The following is a 19,069-nucleotide window of genomic DNA, read 5'->3' as shown; positions in this document are numbered from 1 at the left end:
ACCACAGGACAGATGGAAGGAGGTGGGGACGCAGGGAGAAGTAATAGACAGGTGAGAAGTAAAAGCTCATAGTGGGGAATTGAGGAAGGAGAGGAGAGGGGAGAGATTTTTTTTACATTTTTAAAAATAATCTTAATTCTGTAAAAATAATGAAAGAATGCAAATTTCCATATTAATTTAAAAATCCAGAATTTGCACATGCAACAGTTTTGTTTAAGTTCATGCCAAAATAAATAAGGAACTTGATGGATGGAAAAATAACAGCTCCATCACACCATTAAACGATTCATCTTTAATCCAATATGCACTAAGATTACAAACTAGCTCACATCACTGCTTCTAAAGAACGCACTGCACATTTGCTCTTATCTGAAGTTCTCAAACTAAAAGAACAGTTCGAGAGACTCTGGTGGAAGAAACAGTTGTTATTCCATTCATGATTCATAAAAACATAAGAAATAGGAGCAGGAGTAGGCCACCCGGCCCATCAAGCCTGCCCCGCCATTCAGTAAGATCATGGCTGATCTGTCCATAAACTAAGCTCCATCTACCTGCCTTTTCCCCATAAACCTTAATTCCCCTACTAGCTATCCTCTCCAGCCCTTCACCTTTCCCACCCATCACCTGCCTTCAACTCCCCTCCCCTACACACCAACCTTTCCCATCACCTGGTCTACCTATCACCTACCAGCTTGTACTCCCCCCATCCTCCCAACCTTCTTATTCTGGCGCCTTCCCCCTTCCTTTCCAGTCCTGACGAAGGGTGTCAGCCCAAGGGTTCATTCCCCTCCATAGATGCTGCCTGACCTGCTGAGTTCCTCCAGCATTGTGTGTGTGTGTGTGTGTATGTGTGTGTGCACGCGTGTGGCTGTGGATTGCCAGCATCTGCAGAATCTGTGATTATCCACTTTAGAATGCTGGACATCACCGCACAGCTCCAAGCAAACGGCAGTTACAATGTTTGTCAACAGGAAAGAAAGCAGATGAACATGGGCCAACTGCTGTCCCCTTCCAGGAATCGATATCAATGAGAGTAAAAGCCTAGACACATCAGTCTGTGTTGCAACACGTCCCGTTCTGGCACACTTATCCAGATACCTGTATCTTGTGGTGGAGCATGGACTGCTCGTCACCTTCAGCAGATGTACAAGTTCCAGAGACGACAACCAACTTTTTGATCGCCTAATGAACAATAAGTGACCTTTCATCAGCACTCTGGACTTGACAACAGCTTCCAAACAGCACACAGAAGAAAGCTCTCCATTGGTGTTTGCCTGATTTCGGTAGGCTAATCAAATATTATCCACCATGGCCACCAGTCACGCAAGGGGTATGTTAAAGTTTGTACTTCATGATAAAATTACCTTATCTTTGAGCTGAGCCAAGACCAGGGGAAGCAGGTGCTCAACAGTGCTGTCCTTGCCCAGGATGGTGGACAAGCCCATAATAACAGAGGCCAGAGCTGACTTCACGTGTTGATTGGTGTCAGACACAAGTTCCTGGAAAAGAAACACATAAAATGATCAAATGAAAACCCAGACAGATATCTCAGTCGCACAAAATGCTGGAGGAACTCAGCAGGCCAGGCAGCACCTACAGAAACGTCGACTGTACTGTTCCCCATAGAAGCTGCCTGGCCTGCTGAGTCCCTTCAGCATTTTGTGTGTGTTGCTCGGATTTCCAGCATCTGCAGATTTTCTCTTGTTTGTCATTAGATATCTCACTCATGATGCCATCCTGCTCCACGTTCTTATGATCCACCTGGTCAGTCATGGATCATTCTTAAATAATTTCTTTTACAGTTTGATATTCTAGTTTATATAAATCATGGAACAGAACCGGCCCTATAACCCACAATGTTATACTTAAATTCCTAATCAAGTGGGCAATCTAATCTACACGATGTCCATATTCTTCCGTTTTCCTCACATTTGTGTGCTTATCTAAACGTCATTAAAAGTCCCCGATATATCTGCCTCCACCATCACTCCAGGCAGCCAACACCATGTTAAAAAACCAGCAACACACACAAGATGCTGGAGGAACTCAGCAGGCCAGGCAGCACCTATGGAGAAAAGGACAGTCGACATTTCTGTCCAAAACCCTTTGGCAGAACTCAGCCCTTTGGGAGAGGGGGAGGGAGCAGGAGAGGGGGATGGGGAGGGAGCAGGAGAGGGGGATGGGACGGGAGAGGGGGATGGGGCGGGAGAGGGGGCAAGATGTGACTCGTGCTTGGACACTGAGCTTTTCCAGTTACAAGCAGTTCACACTGATAAATGGTGCCTGAATCCTCGTTTCAGGCCCACCCAAATTACTGAGGGACTTTTTCCTGAAGTGAATGAGATGGGTTGCTACATTAATTTTAGATAGACTGTATAACCAGCCAAGAATTTGAGAAGGCATATTACCTTAACATACGGCAAGATGTGACATATTATGACAGTCTCCCTGCAATCTACTGGCAAGTTTTCACAGAAATCTGCAAGATAGAGTACTGCATGTTAGAGAGTTATTCTCAAACAAAACAATGGAGTCAGAGAAAAGTACAGCACAGAAATAGCCCATCTATTCTGTGCCGATCCATTTAAATTGCCTACTCCCATCAACCTGCATCTGGACCATAGCCCTCAATACCACTACCATCTACGTACCCATCCAAACTTCTCTGAAATGTTGAAATCGAGCTTGCACGCACCACTTGCGCTGGCAACTCGTTCCACACTCTCACCACAATGATAAATCAATAAAGTTTAACAGATTAAGCAATTGCTGAAAAGCATCTGCCTTAATATTTGTATCTTCTCACAAGATTGTGGCAAGAGAAAACATACATTCTGAAGCACAATTTAAGTCGCACAAGGAAAAGCAAGGCCAGCACCTACAGTGTAAACATCAAGAGTCAGACAGCACAGGTTCAATTCTGGCACATCTGTAATCCGGAGCCGGATTCTCCGAGGCAGTCCTACGTTGAGTTCAACGCTGACTGGCAACTCCTGCGAGGCCACTGGTACCAAACTGTATCGGTCTCTGCCGATCCTTTGGATTCATCAGATGCGTGGAGAGGGGGAGCCTGCTACATGGGCAACAGCTTACTCTCCATATCATACTGCCCTGGCTTACGTATCACGTAGACAGCTGCACGTAACATCCATGCTGGACCCTGACCAACGGAGGGCCTCGGGTTAGGCAGTCAGTGGTACAAACGTAAAGAACAGCATTCACTCTTTTTCACAATCTCACAACCTTTCAAGACTCTGCACAAGCAATGAAGTGCACTTTGTAAGGAGCAGCCACCATCGAAACATGAAGTCAAGTGGCACACAATTCCTTTCCATTTGCTGTCATCCAGTTCTGGGATCAGATCAGGATGCCAAAGGGGAGGCATGCTGGCATGCTGTTCTCACTTGGAGAAGTGTCACCTGGATATGTGGTACCACATTAAATAGAGTCATAGAAAAGCACAGCGCAGAAAAGGCCCTTTGGCCCCTCTCGTCCATTCTGAACAATTCAAACTGTCTACTCCCATCTGCCTGCAGCAGGACCATAACACCCCCCCCCGCCCCATATCCGTACTATCCATGTACCTATCCAAACTTCTCTTAAATATTGAAATCAAAACTGCATGGACCACTTGTGCTGGCAGCTCGTTCCACTCTCATGACCCTCTGTGTGAAGAAGTTTCCCCTCATGTTCCCCTTAAGCTGTCACCTTTCACTCTTAACCCATGACCTCTGGTTGTAGTCCAACCCAACCTCAGTGGAAAAAACTTGCTTGCATTTATCCCATCCATACCCCCCCATAATATTGTACCTCCATCAAATCTGCTCTCAATCTTCTGCATTCTGAAGAATACAGTCCTAACCTATTCAATCTTTCCTTCTAAGTCAGGTCCTCCAGACCAGGAAACATCCTTGTAAATTTTCTCTGCATTCTTTCAACCTTGTTTACATCTTTCACAGGAGTTCAAAGTTCAGGGGTGTCCAGGGAAGGGGTCGCACCTCTGGTGAAGGGGCTTGTCGTGTCCATTCCGGGGCAGCTCACTCACCTGTGCTCCCCACCGGACACTCATCTCTCCCCTGTGGCTGCAAGCAGCCATTTGCACGTGACAGCAGTCTCATACTCCGGTGAGATTCGGACAAGCCAGTCCTAGCGCGCAAAGTCAGCCTCAGCGGACTGGGCGGGTGCGATCTACAGTAAAGCCCAATGGCCAGGAAGGTGGCTCTGCATCGCTCTGTGGAGAACGAGGGGCATGAAAAGACACAGAAAGCGTCCTGGTCATCCACTGCAAACAAGAAGACCCCAGTTTCTTCTGGCGCTTGTTCATACCACTGGACCCGGACTTCTGAGGCCAAGAGAGTGGAACTGCCACAGTGCAAAGGGTTTTCCATTTTAAAAACTCTCCCGCACAGGTTTCCTGTCATCGTCGGACAAAATGTGCAACCACCATGTGTACTATACACAACCTTACAGGCAGCCAGAAAGCAAAGGAACCCAACAGAACCTATTAAAAACCAGAAAACCGTCAATCACACAATGCGCAGGAAAAAAAAGACAAATTGTGCAGACAAGAAACGGAAGCAAATAATGTTTAGGACTGCACTGCAAAATGCCAGGTTGTACAGCTGGATCAAAGGCTCATCTCCACTAGGAAAGTTACAGGCACAGATTGCAGTGTCATTGCCCAGAACAAGAGTCTATTACTAAAGTAATTGATAGTTGTTTCTGCTGCCAGAAAGTTGTCACTGTGCTTCACCAACAACATCTTAACCGGATGGAAAAGACAAGAATGAGAATTCCCAACCAACCTTTAACTTTGTTGGCCCCAGCTGCTCGCACTTCAGCCTCACAATCTTTCAACAGGTTTTGGAAAGCAGGAACCAGATCATTTTCCGCAATTTCAGGACCCACGGTTTTCTGAAGCTTTAAAGGCAAGAGAAACCAAATGAGTAACAAAGATAGAGCGGGTTTCAATAGCAGCAATCTGTGCATTAACACGTGAACAGAGGAATCACAAAGACAACACCATCTTTCTTTTCCACGCTTGTCTCGCTGCTGCCATCAGGTAGAAGGTGCAGGAGCCTCAGGACCCACACCACCAGGTTCAATAACAGTTACTACCCCTCAACCATCAGGTAGAAGGTACAGAAGCCTCAGGACTCTCACCACCAGGTTCAATAACAGTTACTACCCCTCAACTATCAGGTAGAAGGTACAGAAGCCTCAGGACCCACACCACCAGGTTCAAGAACAGTTATTACCCCTCAACCATCAGGATCTTGAACTACAGGGGATCAGTACACTTAATCGATTGAGATGTTCCCACAAGCAATGATCTTACTTTAATTACTCTTTACCTTGTTATTTCATACTCTTGTTATTTATTGCTATTTATTTATATTTGCATTTGTACTTTATCTTTTATTGATCCTGTTTACAGTTACTATTCTATAGAAATTGCTGAGTATGCCCACAGGAAAATGAATCTCAGGGTTGTATGTGGTGACATGTATGTACTCTGAAAATATGAACTTCAAAATTAAAAATCTGAACTATACCTTAGCTACAGACTTCACTGCAAGATTAGTTTATACGTGATCTTGAGCATAGAAAGTGCCTTTTGTGATGGTCTGTCATTAGCAATGATAGCAGAACATTATAAATACAATAAACTCCGTACCGTTCTAATGCAATTGTTTTCCAATAATGGGTTGGTGCCAATTTCACAAGTGCTCTGGCAACCTTTATCTTGTTCTGGCATATTTCCCCTTCCTTTCCAGTCCTGATGAAAGGTCTTGGCCCAAAACACCGACTGTTTATTCACTTTCATAGATGCAGCCTGACCTGCTGAGTTCTTCCAGCATTTTTGTGTGTGTTACCTTATATGGAGCTTATTTTTGAACACAGGTTAGTTATCTTATAAAGACAGACAATATAAAGTCTTTGCCTGTTCCAGGGGTAATAATCCTAAACTGACAAAATGGCGGTGTTTTCTGTGTGCTTTTGAACACTGGTCCATCTGTAATTTGCTTTAATTTTCGATCAGGTTTACAGTTTTGAATTATGTAATTTTATCATGGGTGGCGGGGTGGAAATACATCTCTACCAAGAGAGGTGTAAGGCATTCCTTCCCTCCGCTAGCCTGCAGGTCACCCTTGGGCAAGGTGTAGCACCTGCTTAGCCAACCCCACCCCCCAATCAGGGTCACGTGAAGCTATGGGGTAAGAGGAAAGAAACCCAGAGAAATGTTGCCATTGTGTTCAGATGTTTATCAATGAGTGGATACCCGATGCTCTGGTAAAGAAATAAATGAGTGGGGAGAAAAAGGGAATGGTCAGATAAATGGTGTCCATTTAGAAGCAGCATTCTTTAGTGTTACCCAGGTAAAACAGCTGTAATGATCTATCCTTGATAAAATATCCACAGATAAACCAGCTGCTTCAGTACAGATTTTACACTCATACAGAACAGAAAGATTTAATTTCAATTCTTTGGGTGGGACCAGATTTTCCTGGCCTAAAGAGACGGAATTTTAAATTTTTAAAGAAAGGCAAAGTTGAGAAAATATTGTCGTTGATGGCTCTGAATCCGAAAGTATGGTACACAGACAACAACGTGAGCAATTCTAATCAGCTAATTTCTCAGGTCAAAAAAAACAACTAAATAATGTTATTTAATGATTAAATAATGTTTCTTAATTGTTAAATAATGTTAACCTGATCGTTAATGTTTGCAATTAACCTGTGTAGGCAATGTGCCTTTATTTTGAGGATTTGGATTACATTGTGGTGAGAAAAGCACGGAGATTTCAGTTGATCCGAGTGTTTTCCCAGGCTAGGAAAGCCTAAGACTAAAGGGCATAGATTTAATTGGAGACACAGAACACAACAAGCTGTTCCGGCCCTTCAAACTGCACCGCCAGTAAGCCACCAACTTGTGCAACAATCTGCAATGACCCTTTAACATACTAACCGGAATGCTTTTGGACTGTGCGAGGAAACCGGAGCACCAGGAGGAAGCCTGAGGCAACAAGTTTTGTACTCAGAACAAAGACCATCTGGTTCAAAAACTATAAACACACAGGAGATTCTGCAGATGCTGGAAACTTAGCACAAAATACTGGAGGAACTCAGCAGGCCAGGCAGCATCTATGGAAATGAAATAAACAGTCGATCTTTCGGGCCGAGACTGCTCTTCAGGGCTATAAATCTGCCGATGACACAACTATTGTTGGCAGAATTTCAGATGGTGACAAGGAGCCGAAGAGGAGTGAGATAGATCAGCTGGTTGAGTGGTGTGGCAACAATCTGGCACTTTGTCAGTCAGACCAAGGAACTGATTGTGGACCACAGGAGGGTGAAGTTAAATCACCACCTCCCTACACCATACCTGGTTTGTGTGAAGTCAGCAGTGGGAAGGAACCAGCAAAGTCCAGTCCATCAAAATTTTAATTAAATTAATTAATTAATGCACTACATCACAAAATTTACCACAATGACAGTAAAACCAAGGAACTGATTGTGGACGTCAGGAAGGGGAAGTCAAGGGAACACACATCAGTCCTAATCAAGGGGACTGTGGAAACGGTGAGTAATTTCAAGTTCCTGAGTGTCAAAGTCTCTGAGGATCGTCCTGGCTTTTCGATCTTTCGGCTCATTTTTAAACAGAACTGAAGTTCCCCTTAACTTCCTCCAGTCAAAAGTGAAAAATATCAGTGTCATCAACCTGTGCACGTGCTGAATCCCCAGATCCCTGGCACTATGCCAACAAGTTTGTTCTAAACCCCTGTCACAGGATTATCCTTCAGATACACTGAAAAAGATCTGAGCTCAATTCAGACCAACTTTGTTCTATTTCAGATCCATGTTTAAAAACAGGCTAATTAAATGAATCTGGAAAGAAATCTCAGCACCTTTTGGCATGTCAGTCAATTATATTAAAAATACGCAGGTGCTTGATTTAATGGTTTTTTAAAACTATATTAGAGGAACTAATCGTGTTTTCATGACTTTTGACAGAATCAGAAGGGATTCCAGCTGGAACAGAAAACTTAAAGACTAGTTTTAAAACATAAATGCACCATATCATCATACCAAAGAGATGCACTTTGTGCTGTAGCAATAACACGTACCTCAGAAAATTTGTCTGCCACCACATAGCGAACACGCCAGGATTCATCGTCCACTGCCTGCCGGAGGGTCGGCATCACCAACGCTTCCAGGTCTTCCTGGGGCAGCAGCTGGGCTATGCTCACACAAGCCTCAACTGCCAACAGCCTCACCGAATCCTGTGAAAAAGATGTTCAAACCGGGATCGAGCTGGTTCTTCATTAAAAAACAAAATTAATTTACTGAAGTTAACATTAGGAAGAACTAATCTCATCAAAAAATTCATAAAAATAAATACTGACAATATAACAATTGTTTCCCAGATGATATCCGTTCAGATCACCTAGAAAGTAGCAACAGGTTTCATTACTTTGCAATGTGTGCTGGAATCTTCCCAGGATACAAGTACTGGAGTGTATCAACATGCAACCTTTGATGGAAGCATTCCTTGGATTAGTATATTAGCAAATGTCATGACAGTGCAAAAATTTATTGATAAATCAATTTTCTTTCTCCTGCTCTTGAAGCACCACTCTCTGCTGAGTGAATCTCCAAGCTAATCACCCAAGTGGTCACTTTTCACCGTAGGATGTAGGAGCTGAATTAGGCCATTTGGCCCATCGAGTCTGCTTTGCCATTTCATCATGGTTGATCCATTTCACCTTCAGCCCAATCTCCTGCCTTCTCCCCATATCCCTTCATCGAAACATGGAAATCTACAGCACTTTACAGGCCATCCGGCCCCAAATTTGTGCCGACCATGTAACCTACTCGAGAAACTGCCTAGAATTTCCCTACCGCATAGCCTTCTATTTTCCTAAGCTCCATGTACCTATCTAAGAGTCTCTTAAAAAACCCTACTGTATCCATCTCTACCACCTTTGTTGTCAGTGCATTCCACACACCCACCACTCTCTAGGTGAGAAACTTACCTCTGACGTCCCCCTTATACCTACTTTCAAGCACCTTAAAACTATACCCCCTCATGTTAGCCATTTCAGCCCTGGGAAAAAGCCTCCGGCTATCCACACGATTAATGCCTCTCATCATCTTATACGCTTCAACCAGGTCACTTCTCATGTCCTGACTAATCAAGAATCTATCAACCTCTCTGCCCTGAATATACCCAATGACTTCTCCTCTGTGACAATGAATTCCACAGATTCTCTGGATAAGGAAATCCTTCCTCATCTCCATTCTAAATGGACAAACCTCTGCTCTGAGATTGCTTCCTCTGGTCTTCGGCTGTCCCACCATAGAAAACATCCTCCCCATATCCACTCTAGAGGCCTTTTAGTATTTGACAGGTTACAATGAGATCCCTCCCCCTCATTCTTCTGAATTCAAATGATTACAGGCACAGAGCCATCAAATGCTCCTCGTACGACAAGCCTTTCAATCCTGGACCTTTCAATCACTTTCGTGACCCTCCTTTGAACCCACTCCTGTCTTGGCAAACCCTTTGTAAGATAAGGGGCCCAAAACTACCTTCAATATTCCAAGTGAAGCCTTATAAAATGTGAACATTACATCCTTGTTTTGATATGCTAGCCATCATTGGTGGGGTCTGAACCTGGAGCAAGTGTGAACATCTCCTTGGCTACAGATGTGAAGGTTTATTTCCAGGAGTCACTGGACAGTAACCAGAAGAGAAGCTTACTCAACACCAAGGAGCACACGTCCAACCGTTAACCAGAAGCTAGGTGAGAGTCCAAAGTGTCCATCCCAGCTCCCCTTCAGCGTACTATTTCTGTACAACTCTGGCTCCTTCGTGCACGAGGATACTGCGGACTGCGTCAAGCCTTTTGCCCGGGATACTTTAGGTTGGAGGAATATGAAAGGACACACACTGATTAAACAGTTCACTCTTCAGGCAAAAGCCTCAAGATAACCACCTTCTTGGAGGAGCATCTCCAGCTGGAGTACTGGAATGGTGTAATCATGTCGATAGATTGACAGGCACCGCTTCCATCTACTGTGGACAAAGGAAGTTTATAAAGCAGGGGCTCCCAACCTGGGGCCCCTCGGTTGATGGTAGGGGGTCGATGGCGTAAAAGAGGGTTGTGAACCCCGGTTACAAAGGTGAACAGATGGTGCAGACTACGACAACAGAAACTTTGCAAGCAGGAAGTGGCATTAACAAGGCGAAGCATATTGAGTACATGGACGTATTGACCGGATGCAACTCAGTTCTTTGCCACGGACACACCATCCATACTAATCTTTCCCACCTCCAGCTGATCCATACAGTAAAATGCAAGCGGTAATGTGGGGGGGAGAGGTGTGAAATCATGCAATTGCTCCAGTGAGCGGAATGACAGACAGCCTGTGACCGGAATGAGCCAACTGCTCTCCTTATTTCACACACTGCCATGATGTGTGGGATACAGAGGCTTCTCAGTACAAGCAATTGATACACATGTGACATAAAGCCAAGGTGACAGCAGCAGCTTCAGCAAGATGAATCATGACAAGCCATGGGGAATAAGATCACCTTTCTTCACTATAATCCACGCTTCCCTCATCCACGTCACCTGCATTCCCACCCCACAAGCCTTTCCAGCGCATCAGTGTCTGTAGCCCCCACCACCCACAATAGACTCCTAGACTAATCTCAATCCTCCGCTATCTGCAAGGGGCCTCTGCCACTAATCACACCCCCCTTCACCCACCCCACCCTTCAGGTTTCCACGCCACTCATTCATCCTCGCCGCTCTCCCTGAAAGCAAGACAAGGTCTACACTCGCCCATTTGCCTCCGTTCAGGGCTGCAAACAGTTCTTGCAGGCGAAGCGGTGCTTTCCTCTCGGGGCTATTCGCTGTATCTGGAGCTCCTGCCGTGGCCTCCTCGACATCGGAGGACCAACACAGATGGGGTTGGGGGGGCGGCTTCTTCAACGAGCACCTTCTCTGGGTCCGCTGAGACAGCCAGGGTATCCCAATGGCCACCCACTTCAATTTGACTTCCCGCTGCCACCCCAGTGTCTGCTCTACAACTACATACCTGCTCATCAGAAGCCAGGGAAGTGAAGAGGGGTAGAATGTCACTTTTCAAAAACTCCAGCTCCACAACCTTTGCAAATTCACCCAACTTTGATGCTGCTGCCTGGCGGACCACTGGTGTGTCATCTGAGCACAAGCTGTGGAAAAGTCTGCAGAAAAAATAAAATTAAAGGTCACATAGGAGTAGTCGCCCATTGATGCAGAACTTAACAATTCGCAAGCAGAAATACAAGCACTAAAAATTGACATTTTTGCAATTAATGTTTCTAAATCAGAAGCTACTAAAATATTTTGCTAAACCCATCATCATTATGTGCTGTGTCATATGCTATGGGTGGTCACGGTCTTTCCATGACCCTGATTGTTCTCTGTAAAGTTTTCTACAGAAGTGGTTTGTCATTTCCGCCTTCTGGGCAGTGTTTGTCTTTACAAGGTGGGTGACCCCCAGCCCATTATCAATACACTTCAGAAACTGTCTACCTGGCGTCAGGGGTCGCATAACCAGGACTTGTGATCTGCACCGGCTGCTCATCCACCACCTGATCCCATGGCTTCACCTGACCCTGATCGGGGCGGGGGCGGTGGGGAGGGGAGTCGGTGGTATCGAAGCAGGAGCTACACCTTGCCCAAGGGTGGCCTGCAGACCAGCAGAAGGAAGCCTTACACCTCCTTTGGTAGAGACGCATCTCCACCACACCATCCAAAAATCCAATATTTGTGGTATTCAGATTTTATCCTGAGAAATACTTCAAGATAGCAACAGAATATAGAAATTTACAGCACACTACAGGCCCTTCAGCCCACAATGTTGTGCTGACCACGTAACCTACTCTAGAAGCTGCCTAGAATTTCCCCACCATACAGCCCTGTCTTTTTCTGAAACAACTGACTGTATCTGAAAGTTTACACAAATGACACCACAAAAAATTTTAATTCAGGGAGTAAAGCGGCTGGAAGTGAACCCCAGATATGGGACTCCTGCACTTGGAGGAGAACAGAGCCATTGGTTGTGGACTGCAGGGGCACACAGTTACCAAAGCAACCTTCTCGTCCGACAAAACTCAAACACCTCCGAACAGGTGAAATCCTCTGCGCGCCAGATTAATCAAAATGGCCCTGAAGCAGAGCAACAGGCTTGACAAGACACGGCTCTCAAAAAGAGCACGCCTTTGTAAATGACAAGGCCACTTCAACCCCACAGCCGAGAGTAAGCGATGAGCACCACTCCACTATGATGCACCTTGGCTTTTGCTCCTTCCTCACTAAAAACACACAAAAAACCTTCAGTTTATGTCATTAAAAACAAAAATGCCACACTTTCTGTGCTATTTTGGGGCTGATTATTCTCTAAACTAGAAACTTCTACCCACTCAGTTAAAACAAGGTCCTGTCCACCATGGTGGTAGCATCTTATCGCCAATAAAACCAAATTATACCGAAATTGGGTGGCAGGAAGGAAATACGTCCCTGCCAAAGGAGGTGTAAGGCACTCCTTCCCTCCACTGGCCTGCAGGTCACCCTAGGGCAAGGTGTAGCACCCGCTTAGCCTCCCCGATCAGGACTACGTGAAGCCGTGGGAGCAGGTGGTGGACGGTTGTATGAGCAGCAGGTGCAGATCTCAACTCCTGACACTGACACCAGGCAGACAGTCTCGGAAGCGTATTGATAATGGGCTGGGGGTCACCCGTCTTGTAAAGACACACGCTGCCCAGAAAGAAGGAGATGGCAAACCACTTCCGTAGAAAACTTCGCCAAGAACAATTGTGTCCACGGAAAGACCCACGATCGTCCACACCATACGACACGGTACATAATGAGCGATACTACAGGATGTAGATTTTCTACAATAATACTGTAATATTCCTAGCTAACTTCTATCATGTTCATCTGCAGCATTCCAAGGGAGGAAAGTACTTACTGACGCAGCTCGGCCTTTACAGAGCTGGATACCCGAGGGTAGCAGACACTGAAAAGGCTGCATGCCGAAGTCCTGGACGTGAACCAGTCACCACAAGTCAGGCGCTTGACCAGTGGCACAAAGTGGACTTCTAGGTCTGCAGGAGAGTGCTCGTGGGAGATGGCTCGCAGTGAATCGATGGCTTTATCTCGTACTACCGATTTTTCCACCGTTGCCAGGTTCTCCAAGGGAGGCTGATTAGTGGGAAAGAATTAAACTGAAACACATCTTCTTTTTACTCTACTTCTAAGAAACACAATATTTAGAAACAATCTTTAAGATAAATTCTTACATTGCTGAGAATTAGGAATTCTCATAAAGAACATGAGACAGAGAAACATTTAAAGGTAGAACAATATAGAGCCGTGCTGGAGGATAAAACACAAACTACCAAAAACTGTATAAATCAAAGGACATATTTTCTCAATCACAGAAATTCTCAAGGTTCCTAACCAGAAAACACTGTACTAATATTAAATGGAAATTACACTGTCATGTTCCTAATTATCAGTAACTACCATTTCATCTTCAAATTAAGTACCAATAATTGTTCATCCTATGAGGTTTTAATATGCAAATAAACATGAAGCTGCCTGTCATAATAATTTTGCCAAAGTTTGAGGGAAGTCCATGGTCATCCACTTTGTTAGAAGAAATAAAAGTGTAAACTACATTCTAAATTGGGAGAAAATTCAAGAATCCGAGGTGCAAAGGGACTTGGGAGTCCTCGTGCAGCATTCACTAAAGGTTAACTTGCAGGCTGAGGAAGGCAAATGCAATGTTAGCAGTCATTTCGAGAGCACTAGAATATAAAAGCAGGGATGTAATGTTAAGGTTTTATAATGTATTGGTGAGGCATCATTTAGAGTATTATGAGGAGATTTGGGCCCCTCATCTATGAAAGGAGGTGCTGACATTGTGTAGAGTTTAAAGGAGATTCACGAAAATAATACTGGGAATGAAAGGCTTGTCACGTGAGGAGTGTTAGATGGCTCTGGGCCTGTACTCGCTGGAGTTCAGAAGAATGAGAAGAGACCTCATTGAAACCTATCAAATGTTGGAAGGTCTGAACAGAGTGGATGTGGACAGGATGTTTCCTATGGCAGGGGAGTCTAAGGCTAGAGGACACAGCCCCAGAATAGAGGGATATCCTTTTAGAATGAAAATGATGAGGAATTTCTTTAGCCAGAGGGTGGTGAATATGTGGAATTCTGTGCCACAGGTGGCTGTGGAGGTCAAGTCATTGGGTATATTTAAGGCAGAGATTGATAGGTTCTTGATAGGTTCATGGCATCAAAGGTTACTGGGAGAAGACTGGGGAGTGGGGCAGAGGAGGGGAAAGAAGGATCAGCCATGATTGAAAGACAATTTGTAAGACTCTTGATTAATCGTAGCATGGAAGGATACAGGGAGAAGGCAGGAGATTGGGGCTGAGAGGGGAAAATGGATCGATGGGCCAAATAGCCTAACTCTGCACCTATATCTTATGGAACTATTCAAACAACAACTGCGCCCACGTTCCAGTTTAGAATTGCAGCCATCACAGGGGCTCCGAGAAAACATTTCTGAATTGCTATTTTCTATAATACAAAGCCACGCCATCTCAGCGTTCTTCAAGAAACACTGCTAACAGTTTGTGATATTTTATATACAGCCCCTACCCACACATGAGCAAATTGGATTCCTGACGTAAATGCTTTAAGAATTCTCTGCCTGTACTCGCAGGTAATTTTACACAAAAAGAAAACATTTTTGAAAGGAGTATCAATACAAAAAGAATGTACACACTCTACACTCAACATACTGAATGCTGGAATGTCTAATTTGGAACCACTGCAAACAATAAAGTAAAACATGGAACAGTAAAGTACAGAAACAGGCCATTCGGCCCACAATGTTGTGCTGAACCAGCTAAAAAGAAAATCAAAAACCACCAAGAACTAATCCCTCCTACCTACACAATGTCCATCTCCATCCATCTTTCTCATACCCATGTGCCTATCCAAAAGTCTCTGAAAAGCCTCTACCATCATAGCAGTCAATGTATTCCAGGCATCCACCACTCTGATGGTAAAAAAACTTACCCCTCACATCCCCCTTGAACCTACCTACCCACTCTCACCTTCAATGCATACCTCTGGTATTAGACATTTAAATCCTGGGAAACAGATACTCCTCTCTACTTTATCTATGCACATGCTCCTCATAATCTTACAAACCTCTAGCAGATCTCCCCTCGGCCTCCAGCGCTTCAGAGAAAACAACATAAGTTTATCCAGCTCTCATGATCGCAAGTCCTCTAAACCAGGCAACATTCTGGCGAACCTCTTCCGCATTGACTCCAAAGCCCCAACATCTTTCCTATAGTGGGACAATCAGAACTGCATGCAGTACTCCAGACGTGGCCCACCCAGAGTCTGATAAAGTTGTAGCACTTCCTCTAAAGCAGGCAGCATCCTGGTTAAACCTCATTGATCGAGCTACTTTGGTGGTTTCATAAATTGATTTCATTGTTTTAATTCTGAATTGTCCTATGATGAACTGATCACTGAAAATCATTTCAATTTGATCTATGCCCTGTAATAGCCTGAGGCCCTCGTTATTTAATTTCAGAATCTTGTTCCCCATTATGGGTATTTAAAAACAATGCAAGTATGTTATTTTAAATAAATATTTAATGCATAGGACCATTGCATCTGGGCATTAAAATCTGTGTTTTGTTTCCCCCGGTTGGGCTCATGTTGAACGTATATTTGGTTAATACAGAGCAGAGGTTTCAGTGTTCGGGGGACGGTATCAGTCCGTGTAGGTTTTCCAACAGGCTGCGCGGGTGAACCTGGATCAGGGATAGAGTAACTACACTTCACTGTAGCAATTCTCAATGATACACCCCTCCAATATTTCAACCAGGTCCTGAAGAAGGGTCTCGGCCAGAAACATTGACCGCTTACTCTTTTCCACAGACGCTGCCTGAGCTGCTGAGTTTCTCCAGCGTTTTGTGAGAGTTGCTTTGGATTTCCAGCATCTGCAAACTTTCTCGTGCCTACAAATATGTTGGGGTGGCACAAAGCCTCATCTGCCTCAAAGATTTTATTGCAAACAATAAAAGCAGAGAGGGTTCTGTATGTGTCCATTTACCCCTCATTCAAGCAACCCATCATAACAAAGAAAGATTACAGGGACATTGCTGGGTCTGGAGGACCTGAGTTATATGGAAAGATTGAATATGTTAGGACTTTTTTTTAACTTGGAACATAGAAGATTGCAAAGAGATATGACAGAAGGAGACAGGATTATGAGGGGTTTAGATAGGGTAAATGCAAGCAGTCATTGTCCACTGAGGTTGGATGAGACTGCAGCTAGAGGTCATGGGTTAAGGGTGAAAGGTGAAATGTTTAAGGGGAACATGTGCTGAACTTTTCTATGACTCATTATTAAGTCACTTACTTTATCATTGCCTGTGGAACCCTGCTGCTTTGAGAATCATCTTCTGGAAATTAACCTTTATTAAGACAGTAATACCACTTCAATGGCATTAACCGCGTGACCGTCCTGTGCAGTGCTTTGTAAATGTACGTCCGCTCTTACCAGCAAACAGTGAACATACTCCGGTCCGCCAACGAGCACCGTGAAGCTCCCTAGTTGCTCCGCTAATGCCAGCAGTGCCTCGTCTTCATCGAAAATGGTGTCTGCATCGAGACGAGAAATCAGTGGCAAGGCGATTCTGAGAGGCGATTGTTCAAACCGAGGCAGCCCAACCACACGCAGCTTTGTACCTACCAGTCAGAAGTGGGAGCAGCTCACTCCGGGTATGCTCTTCCCCCAAGGCCAAGGCAATTGTGGACAGTTGCTTTATGTTGTTCAACCGTAACTGGGGAAAGGAAAGAAATGAAATTGATCAATGCCATCCAACCCTGAACAGAATTCTGGAAAAAAAAAGATATTACTGGCCACTCCACTGGGCACCGCACAACATTATTCTCGTCAGCACAAGTCCCGAGCCCAGTCATTAAATGGTTTCTCTTTCTACAGATGCCGAGCCTCTGCTTTGGTCATCCATTTCCATGAATACAGGACCATAATTCACTGAAAGTGGTGCCATGGGTAGATATGGTCATGAAGAAAGCTTCTGGCACCTTGGGCTTCATAAATCAAGGTAAGTTTGGACGTTATGTTGAAATTCTATAAGACAGTAGTAAGACCTAATTTGGAGTGTCGTGTGCAGTTTCAGCTGCCTACCCACAGGAAAGATGTCAGTAAAGTTGAAAGAGTACAGAGAAGGTTTATAAGGATGGTGCCAGGACTGGAGGACCTGAGTTATGAGGGAAGATTGAATAGGTTAGGCCCTTATTCCTTGGAACATAGAAGATTGAGAGGAGATTTGACAGAGGTATGAGGGATCTGGGGTAAATTGAAGCAGACTTTTTCCACTGAGGTTGGGTGGGACTACAACCAGAGGCCATGGTTTAAGGGTGAAAGGTGAGAGGTTTAAGGGGAACATGAGGAGGGAATTTCTTCACTCAGAAGGTGGTGAGAGTGTGGAATGAGCTACATACTTTTCAAAAACTTGTGAACGTCAGAAGCAATATAGCAATGCAAAGGGCCTTAAGAATAAGTTGACGGTGATATGAAGGATCTTCCAGCAATGGAACAGAAACAAAAAGAATAAAGCTAGATCAAGCCCTTTGAATAACCATATACTTAATTTCCTCAACAGTTTTCCAAATTAAACAATGAATATTGTGGATAGCAAATTGATTTTGGAGTAGTATATACAGACAACTTTCTTATTGCCCTAATCAAAGACTGGCAGGACAGTCAAGGTAAGAAGGTATAACAATAATCTTACCTTTAGTTTTTTACTGAGTCTGGCCTCCTGTGCCTTCAATCTCTCCTCCTGATACTTTTCATGCACTTCCTTCAATTTGTCTACACTAGATCTCTTGGCAGATGCTGTCCCTGTTAGGGATGCAATCAAATCCAAGTTATAATATGTAGTAGCTTCCAATTCAACCAATTCTTTATCATTCAAAATATACACCTCAGCAGGGAGAAATCAAGTAACAATTTTACTTAGTTTCTATTCATTTATCGCTACCTGAAGCTTAAGCTTCCAATTAAAATCTATCTGATTCAACGCAGTAATAGCTGCCAGAATTAATTGGAAACTCTCACATACCATTTTGTTTTGTTTATCACACATGTACTGAGAGCCCCAGTCTTAGAACACATACCGACTAACACATGTAGGGTTCTTGGTAATGTTAACTGCTAAGGCTAATGAAATGGCGTCTCTGTAATGCTAACTGCTGATGTAATAGTTTCTCTGTAGCTGCGATATTTGGGTTTTAACTACAGATAACAGGGAACTAACCAAACGAGAGACACATTATTCTATCTTGTTTGTCTGGGAACCGAGCTTTTGTGGTTTTTCGGTCGAGGCGAGTGAGGAGGTAGAACGAGTGCGGGGAGTGCTCGGTGATCACCGGACGGAGTCTACGGGAATTCGAGGGTCCAGCGGTTGGCAACGTTTCGGCGGAGGTCATTGAGGAGGAACACCGGAGGCGTGAGCTCCAAAGATTTTTGTGCACAAACTGTTAACTTTAACAAGAGTGGCGTCTTTGTCTTTTATATTTGGTTTCTCTACTAACCACACAACAAAATAAGGGTTATAAAGGCCATGTGTCAGTTTGCCATCACCGTGCTCTGAAGAGCAAGCAGCTGCCGGAATTGAGTTCTGGAGGAGTGGCAGCTGCTCAGTGAGGTGATCCGGGCACTGGCACTATCTGGTATGTATTTGGAAAGGGGGATATGGCGCAGGCGGAGAAGACAAAACCAGCTTCAGTACCTCCATTACTGAGAGAATAGCCTCGTTTGAAGTTAAAGAACCAAATTTTATACCGGCCATGTCAGCCCCGGACCGACCTCGGCGTTGCCAGCTGGTTCTGCCTGAGAAGTATCGGAGCATTGCGTTGAGTTCACTTCATGATGATTCTGGACATTTG

General features: G+C 44.4%; 1 protein-coding gene across 1 annotated transcript in view; it reads right to left on the bottom strand.

Annotated features, from left to right (window-relative positions):
- The window catches only part of LOC140203573 (uncharacterized), a 50,340-nt gene extending 31,730 nt beyond the window's left edge, over positions 1 to 18,610 (bottom strand). The window contains exons 1-10 of the mRNA XM_072269619.1: positions 18,439 to 18,610; positions 17,914 to 18,023; positions 16,845 to 16,935; positions 16,653 to 16,753; positions 13,026 to 13,258; positions 11,109 to 11,256; positions 8,129 to 8,284; positions 4,806 to 4,920; positions 2,409 to 2,479; positions 1,365 to 1,499 (exon numbers count right to left, since the gene is read on the bottom strand). Coding sequence (XP_072125720.1) covers positions 1,365 to 1,499; positions 2,409 to 2,479; positions 4,806 to 4,920; positions 8,129 to 8,284; positions 11,109 to 11,256; positions 13,026 to 13,258; positions 16,653 to 16,753; positions 16,845 to 16,935; positions 17,914 to 18,023; positions 18,439 to 18,610 — 1,332 coding nt within the window. The remainder of the gene's footprint in view (positions 1 to 1,364; positions 1,500 to 2,408; positions 2,480 to 4,805; positions 4,921 to 8,128; positions 8,285 to 11,108; positions 11,257 to 13,025; positions 13,259 to 16,652; positions 16,754 to 16,844; positions 16,936 to 17,913; positions 18,024 to 18,438) is intronic.
- Between the last annotated feature and the right edge of the window lie 459 nt (positions 18,611 to 19,069).

Source organism: Mobula birostris, chromosome 10, assembly GCF_030028105.1.
Source record: "Mobula birostris isolate sMobBir1 chromosome 10, sMobBir1.hap1, whole genome shotgun sequence".
NCBI lineage: Eukaryota > Metazoa > Chordata > Chondrichthyes > Myliobatiformes > Myliobatidae > Mobula > Mobula birostris.
Note: the sequence above shows the minus strand (reverse complement) of the source record. Positions and strands in the feature narration are given on the sequence as shown.